Raw genomic sequence first — 15,938 nt, forward strand, 5'->3', positions numbered from 1 at the left:
ATCTTGTTTTTTCAATACAAATATTAGTTATATTAGAAAACATTTAAAAAAGAGAGGAAAGAGCACAAAATGGCCACTGCTGCCCCACCATTGTCGAAAAGGTCCAACAACAGTGGGGTGACGGCTGCCATTGGTGAGGGTTAGCCAGCGGCCCTTGCCCTCAGCCCCCCCAAAACAAAAAAAAAAAAAAAAAAAAGAGAGAAGAAAAGAAAAAATTAAAAAATTATTAATATTGTTAGCGCCAAACGCGCCATGTAGAATGGCCAACATCATCGTCAATGATTTTCTGCTAAATTGGCTGGATGGACTTAATTAGCAAACATGAAAATATTTAAGATTGAATTGGCATAAGTACAATAGGTTGAGAACTTCTATAGTAATTTCCGCAAGATAATTTTTCTCGACAAATTCTTCTGATTACAAGTGCTTAGTAGGAGGAGGAAGGCGTGAAATCAGTTCGAGAAGTCTAATCTCCAACAAGAGCTTTTAGTTATGGCGTTGCTGCTTAATTATAGATTGCTAAACCAATGGAGATCTTAATCACACCTTCGTGAGATGCATGCACCTCATGAAACTGCGCAGACTTGGTGACTGATATATGACATCATATTGGATAACAGGCATGTGTGCCGTAAATCGCGCGTCAAGGCATGGCGCCATGTTGCAACACCTCCAACATATTACTCAAGACCACGAGAAATGAATCGAAACTATTCGGCTATTCTAGAAAAAAAAAATGCATCCTTCGTATTTGTAATATATATTGAAAGATATTCTGTTGAAGAATATTAGATTTCTCCTTCTCGCTTTTACATTTTCCTTTTTATTTATGGTGGTGTGTCTGCTAAGCTAAAGGGACCTTTTCATTAGAGCCACTTCCCGTCCTTGGGTTGCCAGAAGGGGTCAAGATGCAGGCCAATGGAAGAAACGAGAGGCAAGCCCTTCGATTCAGTGATCCTGACCCTCACCACACTACCTTGGACCACACCTCCTTTGAGCCTGTGAAGCCTCTTGTGCCCCACCGTGGTCCCTTGAGCTATCTTCTTGCCATCAACGTAGACCTCGTGCCGTTTGATGCGTTGACCAAGCCCCACCGCTTCTTGGATCCTGACCACGTTGAATCTGAGCCCTCCGTCCGTCCCCCTCATCTCAATCCAGTGGTCCGCCTCACCACCATCGTCTTCATCCGCCGGAGCCCAGTAGGTCCACAAGTGGTCGCCGTCCAGCACATTCTCCGGCCCAAACCCGCCGTCCTTGCCTCCTCTTCGGCTGCTTGCTTTCGTGGAGCACTTCTCCGCCAAATTGACAGAGAAAATGGTGTCCAGTGCGTTCCTCAGCTCCTTCAATCTGTGGACATCGGTCTCGGATACGAGGCCTGTCGTGTTAGGCGGCACGTTGAGGAGCAGCACGCAATTTCGTCCCACCGAGTTGTAGTATATTTGGAGCAGTTTGCTTAGCTCTTTCGGGGACTGCGACTTGTGCCAGAACCATCCTTCTCTGATCGAGACGTCGCATTCTGGTGGCAGGTAATCGGTCCCTCTTGGATCGCCGGTGTTCAGATACCTAGACAATCAACAATAGAATCGGAATCCATCAGCCTTTTGAGTAAAGTGAAAGGAAAGGAACAAGAAAAGTCACTAGGATCGAGCTTATCTTATCCGAATGTGTAGAACTGGACGAATTTATAGTTCCAAAAACGAGCGGGCGAGCGAGCAAGCTCCTACTTTTGTTTGATAGCTGGATGATTTCCTGCTTTAACTTTAGCTAAGTTTACGTTTCCTCGAAAATCAAAATGAGGAATCGAGACCTTATTAGCCTAACCTATCATCGTTTGTCAAAGTATACAAAAAGGGAAAATCATCAAATATAAATATTTTTTGTCACAGATGTTTGAATTTGCTTCTCAAAACTAGAATCGAACCGTTAGGGTGAGCAGCTGAATGGAACCGAATTGCAACTCGAACTGAACTTTCGTTTTGGGTTTTTCGAACGGAGTAGAGAGCCGAAGATTAGGGTTCAGGGCCATTTTTTTTTTGGGGGTGGTAAGAGGTTGAGGGCCATTTCGGGAGGGTTGAGAAAGAAGAGAGATTTTAAGTTGGACGTTTAGTTTTTGTTAAGAATTTTGGTTATGGTTCGATTAGCCAAACCGAAATAATCCAAACCGAAAAATAGAATGGTTATTTTTTCATAATCTAAACTGAAACTCGAGCCTAACCAAATCGAAAATGTACAAAATTTCGATACTGTTGGGTTTCGGTTTCGGTTTGGATCTAACACCCCTAAATTGATAGTTATGGAACAAACCCAACAAATTTGCAGAGCAGCAGGTCTGCTTGTGGGTGACCTAAGACACCAGACTGTGGTACTAGAACCAAGTTTGGTCTTCGATTATGCCCAGTTGTCACTCCATTATGCCTCTCTCTACTCTACACCCACTTTGTTCGTAATATTAAACTCCATGTCTGTACCTTGTTAATCTGAATCTGGCGAGTTATATAAGCATTCATATCTCACCAGCAATTTTAAATTGACCCACCGACTAGGGCAGCAAGTTATATAGCCATGCATTTCTCATGAGCAATTATGAATCGACCCAGTTCAATAATTTCTTCACTTCTTCTTCAAGGAACATGATTGCGAATCCGCCTCGGACGGGCCGAAATCAGGCCGACTATGACCAAAGCGGGGAAACCGGCCCTTCTCCTCGACTGTTATGACGTCCAATGCCGCCGCACCTGGTCTGAATCAGGTGTCGCGGTTGATTTTCGGCGTACGTACATGCAGCGTCTAAGGGAAAACCGGGGGAAAGATAATGGAAGGGAAGCTTCACGCACAAGACAACACGGATGGGATAGGGCTTACCCTTCAAGGCTGGCATTCCCAATGGAGAGAGAGGTCCTGTTAATGGTGGCCCAACAGGTGGTCCCTGCAAATCCTTTTTCATTCCCAACCCATCTCACATCAGGACCTGCGTCTGAGAATATGTTGATCGAGCTCTGCAATTCCTTCACCATGGAGAACCAATCCGTGAAGTAATACGTCATGTTTGGCGCGTCCGAACCCTTCGCTCCGTCGAACCATATCTCCCTCACGTCCCCATACCTAAGCCCACACAACACCAATTCAGACCAAGAAAGAAAATCACGGCATGCATTGTTTTCGATCTTACTTGGTGAGAAGCTCTTGCAGTTGCGCCAGGTAATACTCATTGTACTCCAAACTGTCGCCATATCTAGGTTCGTGCCTATCCCATGGGGACAAGTACAGCCCGGCATCGAGCCCACGAGCCTTGGCCGCATCCACAAACTCTTGAACCACGTCCCCTTTCCCGCCTTTCCAACGGCTGCTCTCCACGGAATGATCGGTGTACTTGGACGGCCACAAGCAGAACCCGTCGTGGTGCTTAGCAGTCAAGATCATGAGCGAGATCCCGGCGTCCGCGGCCGCACTCGCCCACTGGTTCGCGTCGAGGCCGACCGGGTTGAACACATCCGGGTCCTCGTGCCCGGTCCCCCACTCGGAGTTGGTGAAGGTGTTGACGCCGAAGTGGAGGAACATGATGATCTCCCTCTGCTGCCATTTGAGCTGCGAGTAGGAGGGTAGAGGGAGGATTGGCAACGGGGGAGTCGGGACTCGCTCTCTCGTGGAAACGGCCAATGCGAACGACAAGAGGAAGACTAATGTGGTTAGACGCGAAGAAGGTGGAAGCTCGACCATGATCGGACAAAGTGTGTTTGGTCTCTGCTTCGTGACGATTAACGTGGGGACTAATATAGGCGAATGTAATGAGCGGATGAGCCAGGGGACAGAACAGAAGGTGGGCGGGGCGTCGAGATTCTCGGGGTTGAGCAAGGCCAAAAAGAGGATCAAAAGATTGGGGAGTGAATTGGTTTTTTCGATTTTGGAATGTTGCATATGATGCTTGCTTTTTCTCAATAGTGCGCCTCAAGTTGCTGTTGACGTCGCGTCTGGTTCTGGTATTGGGTAGGTTGCTATCGTTCACGGGTTCATTGATTTTTGGATCTTCGCCGCAAAGCTTCAAAAAGCAGCCCGGGAGAAAGGTCGTAAAGTGAGTGCGCTTCGGGCTGGAGAACAGGTGTCGTGTTGCTTGCACTACTCCCTTCTTTGCTTGCTTGGGGTATGATTTACTCATCATCTTTTTTACTCCGGGCTGTATGTGGCAAGTCCGGAAAAAGATAGGATGAACAGGAGAAAAAGAGAAAGCAAATTTAACGACTTTTAACTTTTGGGTCTTATTTCGATGCACAATCTGTCAATAAAATATTGAAATTTTTTTTAAATAAAGGATTGAAATGATGAAAATGCCATTGGTGAGATCATTTTTTGAAATAATGAGGATATTTTAGACTCTTATTTGAAACGTGATTCACTTCAAATTTTTATTTACGATAATAAAAGTACTTTATGCCCTTAATTGAAATTTTCTAAAAAAAAAAAATACACGAAATTGTTCTGAATTTGTGACATATGTCATCTGCAACATCTTTTTGAATCCATCGTTGCACGTATCATGCAGTTAACATAGATCTTTTCATGGTAACTTCTTTTTCTTCCATGGTTGTGCACTGCTGGCACGGCAACGAGGACGACCCTCACTTAGCAATTTTCAACCGTAATTGGCTGGAATTATTATTAATGCGATAATGTTTATGACTAAATTGAAAATTTTAGGATTTAATTGGTACTAATGCAATGTATTTAGGATTTTTTGGGTACTTTTCCCGCAAAATTGCTCTAGAAAGAAGTTTCGTTAGGGAACACTTGAAAAATCGTAGCTCATCATGCCACAATATCCAGATTGTGAAAATAAATTGTATTAATATGTTTAAGCGAAAATCACTCTTTATCTCACTTCTTTTTGTTCTTTCCCATAAATTAGGGATATACATCGGTCACAATCCAACCAGGGAACCAAATGGGACAGGGCAGTTCTAGGTGTTTTTCGCGTGAATCGATTCGGCTCTCGGTTCTTGAGGAGAAACTAGATCAAACCGACTCAGAGTATATTACTAGTATATTATTTGTCAACAAGGGCAAAATGTTGAGCTTTATTGTAGGAGTGAGCTTTATTGTAGGAGTAATCTCTTCTTTACTAGTAACTTTCTTCTTATTAGTAATTTCATTTTACACTAAGTAACTTTCAATATATTTAAGAACTTTTGAGAAAAAGAAAATAAAACATTTTAAAAAACTAGTAATTGTGCCTTGGACTTTGAGGTTTTATTCATCTTTCCACCTCCCAAAGAGGAAGAACTATTTTTGGACATCTAGAGCGTCAATTGTCGTTATGGTTCGGTTGATTGCTAATACTCTAGTAAGAGCCGTGATGAGCAGCTGTGCTCTGATAGGCACTTTGTTGACTAGTCATGGGAGTGAGGATTAAATCCACGACTCTCGAGACAACTTGGGGACCGAACCAGATCCGGTTTGGTTCTAGGGTGGATAGGGAACGTTCTAGGTTTCGCAAACTGGGAGCCAACCCTATCCTATCCAGTTAATTATTTCAGGGTGGAATCAACCCACCTTGGAACTGATTAAGCCTATGATAAAATCATATTGATATTACCCCCATAAACACATGGTTAAAAAAGAATTAGGGCTTTGCTAGTACAACATTTTTTAGGTGACTCAGAGAATAATAATATGTTTTCGGCCACATATTCTTGAAAGAGTGGACCTCACATAATTTTAATTAATTTTTTTTGTGTCTCAAAATAAGCTGTTAATCTAGCAATGATTCAAGAACCGTTACATAATCAATTCTCATTGACTTATTACCAAATTACTCTCGAATTAAATGATAATACAACATGGAAATCTTAAGATGGATACTCCACGTGGTGGGGTTTGTGGAATTGGCTCAACAGTATGGAACATATTTTTTAGTATAAGAAAATCAATGAAATGAATTTAGTATTCATATTCCCAATAGAATGGCTGAGTTATCAAGTGCGTTTAAATGCGGTAGATCCCGTTTCACGATCATCAAGCCAAGCCTTATCCAACACAAGTAGACGAGGCAATTTTCCAAATACCCTACTTTACAAAAAAAAAAAAAAAAAAGAAGAAGAAGAGTTTAGTATTTGAGTAAGGCTTATCAACACAAATTGACTTGTGGGTTTCTAATCTTCTCACCAGAAAAAAGAAAAAGAAATCTCAAGGCCCATTTGTTACATAAAAATACACTTAACATGAATTTTGTTAGTGGAAAGGTGACGTGGCAATTTCGTACACTTTAAGAAGTACCAATATTTTCTTTTGGAAATATTTCAAATAAGGGCATGAAGTACCATCATTTTTTCAAATAATGATATGAAGTGAATCTTATTTCAAATAAGGGCCTAAAACACCCTCTTTATTTCAAATAAGGGTTTGACCAAATGGCATTTTCAGTATTTACTTTTTTACTTTTTATGTTTTTCTCTTTTCCTTTTCTTTTTTCTTTATCTTTTCCCCTCCCCTCCCGGGCAATCGCCGGCCTCACCGCCTTGATTGGCGTCAAGTGACCCTCACCATATCTCAGCAAGGGGCGAGAGTAGCGCTCACCCCAAGCATCGGATGAGGTTAACCCTCGCTGGCATCAGACGGCCCTTGCCGGATCCCGACGAGGGCAACCCTCTCCCCAAGCGTCGAGCTAGAGCGGCCCTTGCTCGACCCCGAGAGGGAGGCTCTTACCCGCCTAGGAGAGGGCGACCCTCACTCGAATCTGGCAACCTCCGCCGGTGGCCCAAGGAGGGAAGAGGGAAAAAGACAAAAGAAAAAGGAAAAAAGAAAAAAAATTTACAAAATAAATGACTAGAATGCCTTTCGGCCATTAGGAGTGTCATGGTCCGGGCTGGTCCGGTCCCCGTATGGAATTGAGGACTTGACTTGTAGTCCGGGTTCTCAAATTTTTGGGACCAGAGACCGGATCGGGACGAGACCGAACCAAGACCAGTGGTCCAGTCCTAGTGGGATCGCTAACACCAACAGCTTATAGAAATATAATCTTTGGATCTAAACTAACAACTTTCAATTTCAACCATCCAACCTAATAATACATACACATGACCATCATATTACTATCATATAAGATCAAAGTGACCGAGCAAGGATGGAGACGAGGAGAGGAAGCGATGAATTGATGACTCTAGTGGCCGCGGTAGGTCTCATTAGTGGTTGCAAGATGCTAGTAGAGCGACGATGCTAACTAGCGAGAGATGGGACTGCGAGAGGAGCGAGCGGAGAGACGAAGGCGCGAGGAGCGAGTGCCGAGCAGAGCTACGTTGCGAAAGCGAGATGCAAGAGCCGAGCGAGCAGAGGGGTGAGTATCGAGCGGAAGATAGGAAAATTATGTTAACTAGTTCTTCAAAATTTATTAATTTTTTTTTCTAATTGTGTAATGAATTGCTAGTCATAGAATATTATTCTCGTCAGACTTAAACCTAACTTATAATTATATATACTTTAGGCGGTTCGGTCCGAGTGGGCCGATTTGATCCCATCTACCATGGAATTGGGGACCGGACCGTCAAGGACCGAACGAACCCATCCGGTCCGGTCCAGTTTGCTCACCCCTATCGGCCATACCCTTTTTTGAAATAAAAGAAGCACTTCAGGCTCTTATTTGAAATAAAGTCCACTTCAAATCCTTATTTGAGAAAACAAACGCACTTCAGACCTTTATTTGAAATTTTCCTTTTCATATTTATGTGCACCAAAAAATGTGATATTAGTTTTCTTTAAATGAAATAAAGGGACCCTTGTAGTTACGTGGGATTGCTTGGCTTATACGTAGCATTCGAAACATGTAGCCCAGTCATAGGCTAACTAGTTCCAACAATAATTGGCTTTTGCTTTTCCTTCTTTTGTCCTTAGTCGAGTCATGCGACCATGCCCATGTGTCCTCAGTCCTTACAGATGCAGCTATGATGTTTGGTTGAGCTGTTGCTGTAACCTTTTCCATAAGTTCCAATGGTGAAGACAAAGTGAGGCATCCCCGCCCATGGATATTTTGCAATTCATGGTACTTGGCACCCGGAAAACGAATGCGTCGGTATCAGGCACACGCTGTTCATTGAGGGCATTGATAATCGCATGGGACGCAATGACTTTTCTGATATTCTTTTGGAGTATGGAAATTCATGCGATGTTTGTCATTAGATCACGTGAATCTTATGTGCGGTTAGTATGATTTAATGACTGAGAATAAGCGGACTTGCATGGTCCGAGAACTACTCCGAGACGCAATTAAAGCGAGACAGATTGGTACGTGAGCTACTAAGGGTTTTATTGCGATGGCTGACGATGATATTACTCTAAGCAATGCTTGATCGAGGGGTTATAGCAAGCGCCTTCAGAGATGGAAAAATCAAATCCTAGGATTGAAAAGGAGCCGAAAGATCATGTTTGGAATGGCTTTAGAATGATTAGAACCTTGAAATTAGAACCCTTGTCATATTACTCAAAAAATACATTTCCATAAATTAAGCCAAAATCACTAGATGTCGCATTCTTAACTCTTTTAATTTTGCCCATAACAAACCAAAGAAATGTATCGATTCCCTAATCTGTACTCTTATCAAGTAATAAGAAGATAAAAAGACATACAATCGGTACATCTCTTCGGACTTATCAATTCATCCTAATCTATACTTTGGACCATACGGACATCCCAAGATGGCAATTTTCTGTCCAGCCTTTGGGCCCAATCGGAACTTCATGTACTTTTTCGTAAATTCTCAAACAAAAATGGCATTACCCATGAAAACGTGAAAGGATTCGCGATCGATATGAACTAATTTTCTTTTGATCGATTGCATTTGTGCTTTCTCCATGTAAACAAGCAGATTCCTTGTCTGTCCCGCTGAGATTCTATTTTGTGTTTTGTAGAATCAATAAAGCATACACCAACGGTGAATCTTCGCCATCTCACCATAAGAAGATTTTGTTTCCTCCATGTGAACAAAACCTATTTTGGAAGATACGCCGAACATTTTGTTTCTGCTTTTTTAATATTTGATGCATCCCTTCTCAATTTTTAGGATTTCGTACACGGGATGTCTCTTCTAATCAAGGTAGATCTGTTGACACCGAAAATCAGCCTTAACCTCAAATGGTCATGGAGCCATGGGAGCGTCATACTATCTAAAAGCGGTTAAATATAAAGGTCGGCGGCACCACGAACTCAATACATTACATTGACGGCTAAGCGGAGCAATTAGGTTAGTGCCTAAAACTGTTTAGAAGATAAGGAGAGCAGTTACCAAAGTCAATCCGAGAATTTAAGAATAAGATGCACAAGAGTAATATCAAGCGACGGTTATACTTGTACTAGGCTATAAGCAGTCGAAAACAACTCTTTGTTCGACAATAATCAATCATTAATTAAAAATACTTATCTTTTGTTATGCAATTTATCTTATTTGCATCTACCTTTTATCGCACTTTACTTTTATCGTCCTATTTATCTTTTGTCATTTACTTTATTTTCTGTCCGGAATCGTCACAAGAACCCATAAACAATAAATCCGAAAGCTCTACGCTTTCTAGTGAAAGATCTTTCGCGTGAACATTTCCGGCAAAACAAGATCGTTAAAACAATGGTGCCTTAATGGAACAATGGGTTCACATTCCTCACGAAGAATAATTTTACTAAGGTACCATGGTGGGATCATGCCTAGAAGTGTCAAAGTGGATCTTTGACCCACTTTTTAATTTATTTTTATTTACTTAGGTCATATATGGATTCACTAAATTTTAAAATATGGGTCAAATATACGTTTAGGCTTATAAGAATAATCCTAAACCCAAATATGGGTTTTAACCCAACCCTCCTAAGTCCATCTTCTCCCTCTTCATTTTCGTTCGCGTTTCCTCTTTGATTTGATTACAGAGTCTCACTCCGTCTTCATGACGACATGGTGACGGCTATTGCTGTTAGAATATTATAATCAATTCTGTTAGATACATTATGATCATGATTTTGTGCAATGTTATGATTGATTCTATTAGGTATATTACGATTACAATCCTATGTGTCTCTCAGAATCAAACATAATAGTAGAACAATTGCTGCCCTAATTGACAGCTCCGATATGATCATCGCCTCCTCCCTCGACAAATCCACCATCCTCTGGCACTTGACAAGGTCTGTTGGTGTTTGATTGTACAACAAACAAATAAGACTTTTTTCCTTGTCTCATGTGAGAGCGATGAGAGAGTGTAAAACACTTTAAATATGAGAAGACTATTGTAGTCTTTTAAATGAAGAAATGGATAAGTGGACTAGACCTTATCATACCCGCGTGTGGGTGCGCGATTTTGTCTGTTTGGACATGAACGGTTGTGTTCGAAATGATGGTTTTCACATTTGAACGGTCATGTCCGAATTATGACTTTTCGGATATGAATGGATGTGTCCGTATGGCAGTTTGGACATCAAGAGATGTATTTTATTCGTACTATATAATTGATAATTCTATTTATTTTCTATTGTCTCTTTTCCTTCAAAAGATAGACAACCATCTTTCTAATGTTTCGTAGAGAGTTTAGGAGATTTACTGTAATTATTATTCAGTATTCTCACTTTGACTTTGTTCAGGAAGGTTTTTACATGAATGTGTAAGAGGAATGTGTTGCTTGGACAACTACGATTAATGCGTGCGTTAGGTTTGGATCAGATGCGAGGCTTTGAGGTTGCTTCTAGATGCTCTTGGGATTGGAGCCGCGCAAACTGCAAGACCTATGTGTATCTTAAATTTCTAGACGAAGCTTGATGCTGTCTAGTTCGAATCATTTTCGAAATATAAATTCTAAATGTCACAATTTAACTTTTAACTTGGTGAACTAACAATTAAGAAGCTATACATGCTCGCATGTTGAAAGAGTTCCTATAAGCAAATGTTATTGTCATGTCAATGATTAGCTGATCAAACTTTCTCTTATAAAAAGTTCTTTATAATTATTTCAATTTATGGGTTGCTTTTTTTTTTTTACTGATTTTTTGTGTTTAGTTTTCTCTTTTAATTTGATGTGAAGTTTTTATTCGAGTAACAAGCTTAAAGTGGGTTGAAGTTTTCCTAGATTGAGTTAAATGATAATGTATTTTGGTAATATAAGTCGGGTCGGATATGAGTCATTAAATTTGCATTACATTAAAACGGTTTGAAACGGGTTAAATGTGTTAATATGGGTTGAACCATTTTTGATCCGACCTGCCCATTTGACAGCTTTATCACGCTACACATTCGCGAACAAGGTAGATAGCAAGCAACCTATAAGTGCATGAACTCCACCTATATCGATTTAAGGGAAAATTCGAAAAAAGGACCTCAAATGCTCTCATTTTCTCAAATAAGAGCATGAAGTACCCCGATTGTGTCAAAGGAGGGCCTGAAGTACATATTATTTCAACTAAGGGCTTAAAGTGACTATATTAGTCTCAAAAAAGGCATGAGTCATTTTAGCTTGGGACATTTTGGTCATTTACTAAACGATTACATAAGTGCAAATTTCGGCCAAACAGTACATGTGATTTTTTAATTTATTTTTTAATATTACGTGGATTTGTTTTTAAAAAAAGGCAGTACACATGGCAAAAGAAAAAGCCAAAATTTTAAAAATAATTTCACATAATATTGAAAAAAATTTAAAAAAAAAAGCTAAATAACTAAAAAGTAAGCTAAAAATTAAGGAAAAAAAAATCGGATGTTGCAGCGTAGCCCTCGCCGCCCCCCTGCGGGCAATGGGCAGTGTGGGTGGGGGATGGGTCGGCGGGGGTCGCCAATCCCCAACCAATGGCCGGTGCGAGGTTGAGCCCTCGCCGCCCATCGGCAGGGGTTGCTAGCCATTGGCCGGTGTTGGCGATGGTGGGGCGGCGGCAACGAGAGCTGTGCAAGCCCTCGCCGCTACAACTAATGTCTTTTTTTTAAAGCTTTTTTTAGTTATTTAGCTTATTTTTCAATTTTTTTAATATTGGGTGAATTTTTTTAAAATTTTTGGTTTTTTCTTTTGCCGATCGGGATCCTTCGACATGCCACGTAGACACCACATAAGATTTCCAATGATGTTCACAGGAGTTGGCACTCAAATAATCGTTTTTAAAAAAAATTGGCACATAAGTGATAAAAAAAAAAAGTATTGGCACTAAAGTGAACGCCGTACACAAATATTGGCACTCCAAGTGTCCTTCCGCCTTTTCTTTGTTTGGTGATTTGTGACCGAACATATTTCTATTTTTTTTTTCTCGGATGGAAAATGATTTTAATCCATGGCTTTATATGAGGTAAAAAAGAAATTCAATTTTTAAAATTTTTATTTTTATATTATGTATTGTTTATATTTATTTATTTATTTGCTTTTCTTTTTTCCTTTTTTCTTCTATCTCGTCGGTCGCCGGACCATAGCGAGGCTCGGCATGCTCAAGACCGGCGAGGCCAAGCCTCATCAGGTGAGCTCAAGATTGTTGAGCTTTGCTATAGGCGCAAGCCGGCGAGGCTCCACCTTGCTTGAGATTGGAAATTATTTTCAGCGAGCTAAATGGGTGAAAGTTTGGAAAAAAAATTCTTGAAAAACACTTTCACTCAAATAAACACACCCTAAATGTGATGGGGAGTGATAGAATTATTAAATATTAGAAATACGCATTCATCTACTAAGTTAAGCTTTCGGAACAGTTGGTTCCATAAAAAATATTTGGCCTATATGCCCATTACTCTACCAAGGATCGTGCATGGTGAAGAAATGAGATAAGAACAACATGAATGCTATAACTTTCATATGTTGTTTATTTGAGGGTCATAACTCTCGTATGTCATTCGTCTTGCTCACCAACAAGCCAAAAGCCAGAAGGCCTCCAAGTACGATCTCCTCCACTCTCTAAGGACCCTAAGAGCCTTCGAAGACAAAGCTTACTATTCCACGTTCCGCGAGGAGGATGACGATGGGAAACTCAGGTTCACCCTCAATCGGGACGTGTTGCAAGCTGTGGGAGAGACGCTCCGGTCGAACACGAAGGTCCTCGGGATGAGAGGTGCACGGAGAAATTCTGGCACGGCCTCTCCATCCTCCGGAAGAGGTTCATCGACAAGTCGTGCGAGATTTACGTGCCCAACTTCAAGACCGTGGTGCAACACTTTTGCTTGCCGACCTTGGGGCGGCCCGTGATAAGGGAGATCGCGAAGGGGCTGAAGCTCAGGGAGGTGGACATGGAGGCTTCTCTGATGACGCTGTACAGGTTTGGGAATCAATCGTCGTCGTTGTGGCACGAGTTGGCTAACATGGAGGCTAAGTAGAGAGTGAAGAAAGGGAACAAGGTGAGGCAGCTCGGAACGGGGAGTGGGCCCAAGTGCATCAGCCTCAGCCTGGAATGTGTTCGGCCCATTCTCGAGGAGTTCGAAAAGGGCCCATGGGCTTCTTGCATTCATAAATACCCGGTCGCCATCGATGAAGTTGTCGTTACTTGACCGTCAACATTCTAGTCAGTCGAGTACACACTTATTAAATTGTCGGTCATTTTCAGGGAGATTTTCCCAACAATTTATGGAATTAAAGTCAGACAGATGATTTCCTTCCCACATATGATCTATTGTTTAAGAACTGAGCGTCCCTAATGGAAGAGTTTATTTTTGTATTAAATACACAAAGACGAAGATAACTGTCACGATCAGTAATTACAAGAGAGATTACATTTCACTTTGTAATTGTCACTGTCTACATTATTGTTTGTCCAGAATTTGAGTTTTATCACGCGTGAACACGAGTGATGTGCTTATGCGGATGATACATCCACGACCCGGCTTTAAATTTAGAGGATCGTAATCCGTCCATCCACATTTGCTCATACTCTTTGACTCATGGCGGTTTATGACAGGCAAATTGACGATTGAACAGCCATCGGAATGTCCCTGCATATATAAAAATTGCTGTCACAGAAGAAAATGATGCTCTAATGATCCATGGACCGTAGGAAATTCAACCTCCGGTAATGGTGATTGCACTGACTCTTCGCTATCTGGCTATGGTGGATTGTGCAATGGAGTTAGATGTAGATGCCCCACACAAATGTTTTGATCCCCAATTCTGCAGCCGGGCCCGAACAGGACATCAAATATTTTTAGAAGTTATGCCCATATTTCATCTTTTGGCACCAGAAGAGATCGATACTCGTAAGATTTTAGTTTGTCAAGAGCTGCTCGTGCTTGTGGTTATTACATTGCTAATCAATCTAGATAAAGGTCATGTCATCTCAGCATTACTCCCAAAAGTGGTGCTTGGATTGGAATTCGAGTTGATTAGACACGAATATTCGAGCTCGTTTTGACTCTAATGACCAAGGCACGATAGAACTTAAATTTTCAAGCACGAGTTAGAACCTGACTCCATTAATCAATTAATTAAACTCTAAATCGGGAAAATTAACAAAAAGTCATAAACCATTGCAATTGTGCCAATTCAGTCCTAAACTTTTTATAATTATGCCAATTCAATCTATTCGGCAAACTTTGATTAGCTGGTGTTAACGTGGACGCTAACCAGCCGACGATCTAATATTAAATATTATTTTCAATTTTTAATCTTTTTTTTTTTTATAATATTTTTTTTCTTTGGTTTTCTTTCTTTTCGAGTTTCCTTTCCCTTCCCTTCCCTCTTCTTCGGAGAGACAGTCAGGCCTCGCCATGTTCAGGCAAGGCTCGACCTAGCCCAAAACTAGGCTAGCGAGGCGAGGCGAGGCGAGGTTGTCCTCGCCCGTCCACTGCGAGGCTCGGCCTCGCCTAGCCATAGCGAAGCCGATGCGGCCGTCCTTTGGCCGATCGCCGAGCTCCGGCAACCGGTTGGAGGAAGAAGAGGGGAGGGAAAGAAAAAATTAAAATTAAAATTAAAATATTAGGTCGCACGTCGGCCGGTGTCTACGTCAACGCCGGCCGATCAAAATTCATCGGATGGACTAAATTAATACAATTGCAAAATGTTTAGAATTAATCGGCAAATAAAAAAAATTTAGGACTGCATTGACACAATTGTAATAAGTTTAAACTTTTTTAGTAATTTTCCCACTCCAAATCACGAGCTTGAATCTTGAAATGTTCAATTAACCTCACAAGCTGCTCGAGTTAAGTATTGCAAATTCAAGCTTGACTCGGCTAAATACTTGAGCTATTTGAACTCGAAAATAATTGTCCCCGAATGCGAGTGAAATGTTCGCCAAACTCGAGTAGTTCACAAACAACTTGAGGTCGCTTGCACCCTTATCATAGTTTCCCTAGAACCCCAAAAAGCGTTCTACGCAGCAAGGTGAAGAATGTAGCACGACTATTACACTTGCGTTCAACTCTTCAATTTCAGACCTTTTTCCACAGTCCTGCTCCTTAGTTTATCATTGATTCCACTTCCTTCTTGAATGTGTTCCCATCATCCATGCGCGCCTGCAATTTTTGGAGATAATAGGTCAGGATTCAGGAAAGGACGAATTACGTTTGGGCTTATGATTCTTAAGGAAGATTTAAAATCTCTGCAAACAAATGAAAAGATTTGGATGATGGAGAGCTTGATGTTCAGCAACCGATGTGCATTCGCTTCAAACTTGAAGTTTGTATCTTAGGGACAAATGTAATCGTCAGAGAGATTTTGCAAACGACCAAACTACTTTCCCACGGTGAAAAGATGTCTTGTCCAAGCATATTAACTTCGTATGACTTTAACGGGGCTAAAGGTATTTTACCTGTACCACCCGCCAATGGGAAAATTGATTAAAAAGTCCAAAAGTTATTGCAGTTTCGCCAATTCAATGGTTTAAGGTCAATCATATAATCATTTTCATTGAACAATGGCACTGGAGGAGGAAGATTCCAAAATTGCTCTTGAAAGAAGTCGTGTTAGGGGGACATTTTAAAAAACAGCAGCTCTAATCATCGTGCCACAGTATCCAGATTGCGAAT

The 15,938-nt window shown here is 41.2% G+C and overlaps 1 protein-coding gene across 1 annotated transcript; it reads right to left on the bottom strand.

Moving 5' to 3' along the window:
- Nucleotides 1–836: 836 nt before the first annotated feature.
- Nucleotides 837–3,948, bottom strand: LOC115742611 (alpha-L-fucosidase 1-like). Its single transcript, XM_030677002.2, has 3 exons — nt 3,170–3,948; nt 2,863–3,102; nt 837–1,563 (listed from the first exon to the last, which is right to left on the bottom strand). Exons 1-3 carry the CDS (start codon nt 3,913–3,915, stop codon nt 867–869), a joined length of 1,683 nt encoding a protein of 560 aa, XP_030532862.1. The 5' UTR covers nt 3,916–3,948; the 3' UTR covers nt 837–866.
- Between the last annotated feature and the right edge of the window lie 11,990 nt (nt 3,949–15,938).

Source organism: Rhodamnia argentea, chromosome 10, assembly GCF_020921035.1.
Source record: "Rhodamnia argentea isolate NSW1041297 chromosome 10, ASM2092103v1, whole genome shotgun sequence".
NCBI lineage: Eukaryota > Viridiplantae > Streptophyta > Magnoliopsida > Myrtales > Myrtaceae > Rhodamnia > Rhodamnia argentea.